Genomic DNA, 10255 nt, shown 5'->3' on the forward strand with positions numbered 1-10255 from the left:
GGTCCATATATAGCTTAGATAATGATCTAAGAATACTGTGTGAACAACGGAAAAAAATAGCTTTTTCTAACGTAACGTCATTTTTTTAAATTAAAAAAGTTGACGATAAACTTTCACAAAACACTTCGAAATACTTTTGTAATGCAACTTTAGGTATTAGTACACGTTAATAAGCGATAAAATTCATCAGGAGGCGATGTAAATTCTATAGATGTCCGTCTCGAAAAAATGTCTTGGAGAGAGCTCGACCAAAACATCCGGTCGGAGACCGGAGGGAATCGGTTCCCTTGTGTAGGTTTGACCAAGAATCAAATCCGAATCAAATAACAAGACTCTAGACATCGTGTGGAAGCTTTAGGCACTGCAACCTCGGCCTAATTTAATTCGGTTCACTTTGAACAATTCTTTGAAGTCGCGCATGGATATTTATTTCCATTTTCAGTGATCAGATTTTCATGCACTTTTCGATGAAACACACGTTCTGTTATAGTCACAGCCGTGATTTAACCAGTTTTAGAAACGTCTGGGTGTTTTCTATCCACACATACTAATCATATGCATATACTATATTACTGGCATGAATAGCAGGGCGCTGAAATGTTGCGCGATTTTTAACAAAAAGCTGCGAAAAGCTGCTTAAATTCTCGACTTCCCTAACAGGTTTTAAACAATTCCACATGTTAGCTTAGTATATGCTAGTCATAAGAATGAAAATGATGTGAATGGATTTAGATTTTGTCACCCAAATGAACAGATGGTCAAAGGAAGGAAAGTTGTGGCAATGGGTTACTCACAGCCCCTCGGCGGTGGCCCCCAATGAATCTACTTTTGGGGAGGCAGATGCGATGGCTTGAATCCATTGTGCCACGGAGATGTATATAGATACTGTTCGTGGTGCCGGCGTGCAGCATTTCTCCAGTGAACACCTCTGCTTTGTAAATAACACTTTTGTCTCTACTACAAAGCAAGTTCAGAAGACAGAAATATGATAAATATATGATACATTCAATATTTCATTTATACTGATGACCAATCCATTTTGTTTAGCTATTGTGTCAGAATGAGGCCACAGGATGATCCAAAGGGATTGTTACCTTACCTACAACAACAGCACGGGAACATTGTTAATGTGGAAGGCAACCCGTCTGCCTAGGGAGGCAATTACAGCAGGGTTATTCAAATCTTACACTACAAGGGCCAGACTGCCCCTGGTTTTATGTTATATCTGATGATGGATTGCACCCACCTGGTGTCACAGTACTAGAAAAATACAAATCAGTGGAACTGGCTTCGAGGTCCAGATTTGAATTTAACGGCCATTGGCTGCATTTACACAGGCAGCCAAATTCTTATCGTTCAACCAATTATTAGCAAAAAAAGCTGATCTGATTAGTCAAAAGACCATTTAGTGATAAAATATATAGAGTAGAAAAATAATCATTCTGAAGCTACATGGATGACACTCAGAGCCACAAATAGTAACTACAAGTATGAAAATGAGTCAACACTTATTGTACGCTATATATTCAACATTCAACAGAAAAGTCCAAAGAAAAAGGAACATGGGATCAATCTAGTACATGACAAATAAAGAACTTTATAAATATATCTAGCTCATATAAAATGTCAGCTTTCTTACCCCGATATGATGCAGTGAATGAGCAGTGAGTTCCACTGTACTCACCACCTCAGACATCACGGCTCTTTTATATGGTTTATAGACGTCTTGTTTGTTCAATCATTCATTAACTTATGATTCGTTATAGTTTAGTCTTTCAGCAGACATTGTGTTCGTTACAGTTTACACACATTCAAAGTTAGCTCATATCCTGGTTAAGGTCTTATCAGACGTTTAAGGCCTTTCAAATCAAATCTAAATGTATTTGTCACATGCTTTGTAAACAACAGGTGTAGACAAACAGTGAAATTCTTACTTTGCAGCCCTTCCCAACAATGCAGAGAGAAAAATAATAACATGAGGAATAAATACACAATGAGTAGTGATAACTTGGCTATATACACGGTGTCCCAGTACCGACTCACTGTGCAGGGGTACAAGGTAATCGAGGTAGATATGTACAGTACATATACCTGGGGATAAATAAGAATAGATAATAAACAGTAGCAGCAGCGTATGTGACATGTCAAAAGTTAGTGCAAAAAGGGCCAATGCAGAAAGCTATTTGGTTAACTATTTAAGGGGTTTTCTTTATTTTTACTATATTCTACATTGTAGAATAATAGTGACATCAAAACTATGAAATAACAAATAGCCACCCTTTGCCTTGATGACAGCTTTGCACACTCTTGGCAGTCTCTCAACCAGCTTCATGAGGTAGTCACCTGGAATGCATTTCAATTAACAGGTGTGCCTTGTTTAAAGTTAATTTGTGGAATTCCATTCCTTCTTAATGAGTTTCAGCCAATCGGTTGTGTTGTGACAAGGCAGGGAGGGAATACAGAAGATAGCCCTATTTGGTAAAAGACCAAGTCCATATTATGACAAGAACAGCTCAAATAAGCAAAGAGAAATGACAATCCATTACTTTAAGACATAAAAGTCAATCAGTCCGGAACATTTCAAGAACTTGTAAAGCTTCTTCAAGTGCAGTCGCAAAAACCATCAAGCGATATAATAAAACTGACTCTCATGAGGACCACCACAGGAAAGGAAGGCCCAGGGTTACCTCTGCTGCAGAGGATAAGTTCATTAGAGTTAACTGCACCTCAGATTGCAGCCCAAATAAATGCTTCACAGAGTTCAAGTAACAGACACATCTCAACATCAACACTTCATAGGAGACTGCGTGAACCAGGCCATCATGGTCAAATTGCTGCAAATAATCCCCTACTAAAGGACACCAATAAGAAGAAGAGGCTTGATTGGGCCAAGAAAAACAAGCAATGGACATTAGCCCGGTGGAAGTCTGTTCTTTGGTCTGATGAGTCCAAATTTGACATTTTTGGTTACAACCTCTGTGTCTTTGTGAGAGGCAGAATAGATCAAAGTAAATGATGGTAAATGATTTCCGCATGTGTGGGACCCACCGTGAGGCATGGTGAAAGAGGTGTGTGGGGATGCTTTGCTGGTGACACTGTCAGTGATTTATTTAGAATTCAATGAACACTTAACCAGCATGGCTACCACAGCATTCTGCAGTGATACGCCATCCAGTGTGGTTTGCCCTTAGTGGGAATATAATTTGTTTTTGAACAATACAATCACCCAACACACCTCCAAGCTGCGTAAGGGCTATTTTACCAAGAAGGAGAGTGATGGAGTGCTGCATCAGATGACCTGGCCTCCACAATCCCCCGACCTTAACCAAATTGAGATGGCTTGGGTTGAGTTGGGCCGCAGAGTGAAGGAAAAGCAGCCAACAAGGTCTCAGCATATGTGGGAACTCCTTCAAGACTGTTGGAAAAGCATTCCAGGTGAAGCTGGTTGAGAGAATTCCAAGAGTGTGCAAAGTTGTCATCAAGGCAAAGGGTGGCTATTTGAAGAATCTCAAATATAAAATAACACTTTTTTGGTTACTACATGATTCCATGGGTGTTATTGGTTACTGGGTGCAGAAAGAAATACTCAATTTCTAAAAAATAAAAAAAACAGCTCCAACTTACAGTTACTACTGGTCAGTGGCACTTATCAGTTTCATCAGTATCCTATTTGCAATCTCCTACTTTTTTGTTTTCTACATGATTCCATGTGTTTTTTCATAGTTTTTTTCATAGTTTTGATGTATTCTACAATGTAGAAAATAGTAAAAATTAAGAAAACGGCAATGAGTGTGGGCACACACAAATCGGAGCTGTTTCTTTTAGAAGTAGAGTATTTCTTTCTGCAACTTGATGATGATGATGATAATACACATTTGAACAAGAACTTGAAACGTATAAGATGCAATGAACGTGATGAATATGATGGCCACTCATTACAAATATACTGCTATGACTACCTGCTTTCTAGCAGTGCTGGGGAAGCTACTCTGAAATATAGTTAAACAAGCTACCGATTACTTGACACTTGAATAAATCAAATCAAATCAAATCAAATCAAATCAAATCAAATTTATTTAATTATAGCCCTTCGTACATCAGCTGATATCTCAAAGTGCTGTACAGAAACCCAGCCTAAAACCCCAAACAGCAAACAATGCAGGTGTAAAAGCACGGTGGCTAGGAAAAACTCCCTAGAAAGGCCAAAACCTAGGAAGAAACCTAGAGAGGAACCGGGCTATGTGGGGTGGCCAGTCCTCTTCTGGCTGTGCCGGGTAGAGATTATAACAGAACATGACCAAGATGTTCAAATGTTCATAAATGACCAGCATGGTCAAATAATAATAAGGCAGAACAGTTGAAACTGGAGCAGCAGCACAGTCAGGTGGACTGGGAACAGCAAGGAGCCATCATGTCAGGTAGTCCTGGGGCACGGTCCTAGGGCTCAGGTCCTCCGAGAGAGAGAAAGAAAGAGAGAATTAGAGAGAGCATATGTGGGGTGGCCAGTCCTCTTCTGGCTGTGCCGGGTGGAGATTATAACAGAACGTGGCCAAGATGTTCAAATGTTCATAAATGACCAGCATGGTTGAATAATAGTAAGGCAGAACAGTTGAAACTGGAGCAGGAGCATGGCCAGGTGGACTGGGGACAGCAAGGAGTCCTCATGTCAGGTAGTCCTGGGACATGGTCCTAGGGCTCAGGTCCTCCGAGAGAGAGAAAGAAAGAGAGAAGGAGAGAATTAGAGAACGCACACTTAGATTCACACAGGACACCGAATGGGACAGGAGAAGTACACCAGATAAACAAACTGACCCTAGCCCCCTGACACATAAACTACTGCAGCATAAATACTGGAGGCTGAGACAGGAGGGGTCAGGAGACACTGTGGCCCCATCCGAGGACACCCCCGGACAGGGCCAAACAGGAAGGATATAACCCCACCCACTTTGCCAAAGCACAGCCCCCACACCACTAGAGGGAAATCTTCAACCACCAACTTACCATCCTGAGACAAGGCCGAGTATAGCCCACAAAGATCTCCGACACGGTACAACCCAAGGGGGGGGGGGACCCAGACAGGCCGACCACAACAGTGAATCAACCCACCCAGGTGACGCACCCCCCCAGGGACGGCACGAGAGAGCCCCAGCAAGCCAGTGACTCAGCCCCCGTAACAGGGTTAGAGGCAGAGAATCCCAGTGGAAAGAGGGAACCGGCCAGGCAGAGACAGCAAGGGCGGTTCGTTGCTCCAGAGCCTTTCCGTTCACCTTCCCACTCCTGGGCCAGACTACACTCAATCATATGACCCACTGAAGAGATGAGTCTTCAGTAAAGACTTAAAGGTTGAGACCGAGTTTGCGTCTCTGACATGGGTAGGCAGACCGTTCCATAAAAATGGAGCTCTATAGGAGAAAGCCCTGCCTCCAGCTGTTTGCTTAGAAATTCTAGGGACAATTAGGAGGCCTGCGTCTTGTGACCGTAGCGTACGTGTAGGTATGTACGGCAGGACCAAATCAGAGAGGTAGGTAGGAGCAAGCCCATGTAATGCTTTGTAGGTTAGCAGTAAAACCTTGAAATCAGCCCTTGCTTTGACAGGAAGCCAGTGTAGAGAGGCTAGCACTGGAGTAATATGATCAAATTTTTTGGTTCTAGTCAGGATTCTAGCAGCCGTATTTAGCACTAACTGAAGTTTATTTAGTGCTTTATCCGGGTAGCCGGAAAATAGAGCATTGCAGTAGTCTAACCTAGAAGTGACAAAAGCATGGATTAATTTTTCTGCATCATTTTTGGACAGAAAGTTTCTGATTTTTGCAATGTTACGTAGATGGAAAAAAGCTGTCCTCGAAATGGTCTTGATATGTTCTTCAAAAGAGAGATCAGGGTCCAGAGTAACGCCGAGGTCCTTCACAGTTTTATTTGAGACGACTGTACAACCATTAAGATTAATTGTCAGATTCAACAGAAGATATCTTTGTTTCTTGGGACCTAGAACAAGCATCTCTGTTTTGTCCGAGTTTAATAGTAGAACGTTTGCAGCCATCCACTTCCTTATGTCTGAAACACATGCTTCTAGCGAGGGCAATTTTGGGGCTTCACCATGTTTCATTGAAATGTACAGCTGTGTGTCATCCGCATAGCAGTGAAAGTTTACATTATGTTTTCGAATAACATCCCCAAGAGGTAAAATATATAGTGAAAACAGCGCCACGTTGAAAGTCTCTGAGCTCTTCAGTAAGGTCATTCTACTGCCAATGTTTGTCTATGGAACATGGCTGTTTGCTCGATTTTATACACCTGTCAGCAAAGGGTGTGACTGAAATAGCCGAATCCACTAATTTGAAGGGGTTTAACTTGTAGTGAACTACATTTTCAGAGTAACGTCAAAACTACCTGGTGATTAATAAGAGACCCTGTTATTTTTTGAACATTCAAGAGACGCAGAACTTGAGTCTTTAGAGCAAGACATTTTATCTACCAGGCCAGGTGTATTCAACTATTTTCTGTTCTTCGTGATAATTAATAGCACCCACCTTGTGTCCCAGGTCTAAACAAGTAACCAAAGGGGAACAATTAAAACATGCAGTGGAAGTGTGTATAACTGGCTTCGAGGTCCAGAATGAGTGTACTAGACAAATAACTCCATGCTCTCATTTTCAAAGTGGTCCTGTCAACTTTGTTGTCGGAACAGAATATTTCATTCACATGACACATGAATTCCCATTTATTTCCTTTGTTGAGAAAAATGTATTGAGTCGTTCCAGTAGTTGGCTACACATCTACATTCCAAAAACACTCCAAAACACTCCAAACACTCCAAAGATTTGAATTTAGTTAAACTAGGTATGTATGATGTAAACATTCCTGTGTTCAGGGTTGGGTAGTAACAGATGACATGATGACAGGGATTATATAATTAGTTACTACATTTACGTATTTCAATCTGCCCGGATTATTTAAAAAATGTAACCCGGGATTAGTTACATTCTTAAAAACAGCTGATTACTTGATCTAATAGCATTTAGGATTACCTGGTGTAATAGGAACATTTGATAACCCTTTCAAACACCCTTAAGACTTCTCACATGCTCTCAACTCGGCAAGATTCTATTGTCCTGTTGATCGCTCATCAAGGGTGGATTGCTTCTTTAGTATTCCAATTGATTGAATGAATAGATAAGGCTGCCAAACCATTTACTACACCGGGCCCGCTGGCCAATCAGACTGTTGTCTGGACTCCATAGAGTTTTTACTTGCTGCTTTGTTGCATATTGACAGTGCACTTTCACCCTCTCTGACAAGCAGGATAGAGCATGCTTAGTGATTGTTGAACATATGAAACTGTGAATGCATGCAAAACACTGTTATCGTTGACAAAAAATAGGGTCCCAAGCTTTCTGTATTGTCTTATGTGATATTAGTGCCCAAAACAACGTGTACAAATGAATTACTATGTTGAACAATTCTGAAACCCTATTTTGAATTGTAGTCCTATTGTCATGCATTTTGGGTGTGACAATCACTGGCTACGGTTGCACATCAAAGTAACCTGCATCATGCATTCCTGCGAGGGCATCCGATTTAGTTTATACAACTCATCTTTTCAATCATACCATTTTAGTAGTCAAGCAGCCTACACTTAGAATGGAGCACTTTGACTAGTTTAGATAGGATCATTGGATTACACATTTTTTCTGTTGCCTGACAATATTGCCGTGATCAAATCATAGGCTTGTGCCACCAACTGAAAATGTTGCAATGGAGCCCTCTGTGTGCTCTCACATAGAATATAAACACACGTGAATTGTAGGATCTATATGTTTTCACACAAGTCCCCAAATTGGAAATAATCATGTTACTAAATTAAATAATTAGTCTTCCTTATTCCACTGAACCAGAGAGGTATGTCAAGGAAGTTGTTCACTTTTCATAGTAAGGGGAAACCCCTGAACTATCCAGACAATACGTTAAATCATATGAGTCATAAAGGAAATAAGAAGTATGTCAAGGAAGTTGTTCACTTTCCATGGTAAGGGGAAACCCCTGAACTATCCAGACAAGAGTCATAAAGGAACTAAGACATTTCCTTAATCCCTAAACCCTGAACTATCCAAAGTACATTTTACAAAACATTAAGGACACCAGCTCTCTCCATGACAGACTGACCAGGTGAAAGCTGTGCACAGACCTTTGATGGGGCAGGTGCTCCAAATGAAGAAACACCAACAAAAACATCATTCCATTCATATTGTTCTACTGCAGCCCCCCAATTTAAAAAATAATACAAATGTTTCTGCAAAAACTCACGCCATCACACATTGTAGGTTAAGCAAGCTTGAACCACACACACAGCATGAGGGGTTGAAAGCCAGGGTCAGCTATGGCACAGCGCAGGGCTTTGCTAAACGGCACAATAGCAGGAGATTGTATCCCGGTTTTGGGAAACCTGAATAAGATGCCTGGATACTGACAGGATGCAGTAGCATGTAAACATCTTATCCCGTTCACTGTGGTTTTTCGTGGTCTTGCGCAGGCTGTTTCACATAGTATCACATTTGATGTTCAGATGGGAACAGTAAAAAAGTTGTAACTGAGGTCTGACAGTAGCCTATTTGAATATTAACTCCTGCAGAATGAACTGTTTCTCGCAGCAAAATTATAGACCAAATGTTACATTTTGTCTCAGGAACAGGAGCGGAGAAATTATTATTTGATTAATATCGCTAGCTGCAACATAATGTCACGCCCTGGTCTTAGTATTTTGTGTTTTCTTTATTATTTTGGTCAGGCCAAGGTGTGACATGGGTTATTTATGTGGTGTGTTTTGTCTAGTTTTTTGTTGTTGTTGTAGGTTATGGGATTGTGGTGTAGTATAGTTGTCTAAAAAAGTATATGGTTGCCTGGAGTGGTTCTCAATCAGAGGCAGTGTTATGCCGGTGAGTGAGGACCCAAAAGCGACTTAACAGAAACTGAGTTTATTCAAGTCCAAACAGAAAATAACAAATCCTGAATCCTTAACAGGAAATGTCCAAACGGGGATAACAGAAATCCTCTAGTTGTAGAGGGGAATAACAGGATTAGCGGCCACAGACTGCAGGTCTCTTCGGGTAGGCGCAGGCCGTAGCTGACAGAGACACCTGCTCACACGCAGCATCTGATGAAGGCAAAACACGACAGGACGGAACAAGTACACAGCGAACAGCAAACAAGGATCCGACAAGGACAGAAGCAGAAACAGAGAGAGAAATAGAGACTTAATCAGAGGGCAAAATAGGGGACAGGTGTGAAAGAGTAAACGAGGTCGTTAGGAGAATGAGGAACAGCTGGGAGCAGGAACGGAACGATAGAGAGAGAGAGAGAGGGATAGAGAGAGGGAAAGAAACCTAATAAGACCAGCAGGGGGAAACGAATAGAAGAGAAAGCACAGGGACAAGACATGACAATATATGACAATACATGACAGGCAGGTGTTTATCGTTGTCTCTGATTGGGAACCATATTTAGACAGCCATATTCTTTGAGTGTTTCATGGGTGATTGTTCCTGTCTCTGTGATTGTTTTGCACTAGATAGGGCTGTTTCGGGGTTTCACGTTACGTTTATTGTTTTTGTATTCTTCGTCATTATCTTTATTAAAGATGTATGAAGATAACCAGGCTGCGTTTTGGTCCGATCCCTGCTACACCTCCTCTTCAGACTAATAGGAGGAAATAAGCCGTAACACATAATAACATTTTACCTACCATTTTTATGTTTCTGCGTCCAGTATGAAGGAAGTTAGAGGTAGTTTCATGAGTTAATGCTAACTAGCATTAGTGCAATGACTGTAAGTCTACAGAAACCGTTAGCTGTTGCTGTTCATCCAACTCTGAGGAAGTAGATAAATGTTTTCTTTAATTAATATAGAGGAAATTGCAGATTTTCTTTCTGTATAGAAGATTGTTTTGCGGGCCGTCTATGTGGTCATGTACGGGATCGAAAAACGGCTTCAGTGACAACCAAAACCAGACAGAAAGCATGCAAAATATTTGTATTTCATAGGGAGGGAGGTCGACAGCGCTTCAACCTAAATGAGATGAGGTGCAGGCAAATATCACACGAAGATAAAAAATTGCAAACAAGAGTCACACCTATTGTTCTCTCATATTATTCTGACTTGTTTAATGTTCATCAACATTTCAGTGTCACATCATTTAGTAGGAGAGATCATTTTCACCAGGAGTCCCTGTAGTCCATAGTTATGACACCAGAAATGAATC

At 41.1% G+C, this 10255-nt stretch overlaps 1 protein-coding gene across 2 annotated transcripts in view; it reads right to left on the reverse strand.

The window, feature by feature from the left end:
• Positions 1–1266, reverse strand: part of LOC124020729 (hydroperoxide isomerase ALOXE3-like) — a 30278-nt gene extending 29012 nt beyond the window's left edge. Inside the window, exons 1-3 of one of the 2 annotated variants that reach the window (XM_046335987.1) lie at positions 1247–1266; positions 1100–1149; positions 795–957 (exon numbers count right to left, since the gene is read on the reverse strand). In XM_046335987.1, coding sequence (XP_046191943.1) covers positions 795–957; positions 1100–1122 — 186 coding nt within the window. In that variant the 5' untranslated portion in view covers positions 1123–1149; positions 1247–1266. Of the gene's footprint in view, positions 1–794; positions 958–1099; positions 1207–1246 lie in introns of those variants that run through there. The other variant, XM_046335986.1, reaches the window with a different exon arrangement.
• Between the last annotated feature and the right edge of the window lie 8989 nt (positions 1267–10255).

This window comes from Oncorhynchus gorbuscha, unplaced genomic scaffold, assembly GCF_021184085.1.
Source record: "Oncorhynchus gorbuscha isolate QuinsamMale2020 ecotype Even-year unplaced genomic scaffold, OgorEven_v1.0 Un_scaffold_891, whole genome shotgun sequence".
Taxonomy (NCBI): domain Eukaryota; kingdom Metazoa; phylum Chordata; class Actinopteri; order Salmoniformes; family Salmonidae; genus Oncorhynchus; species Oncorhynchus gorbuscha.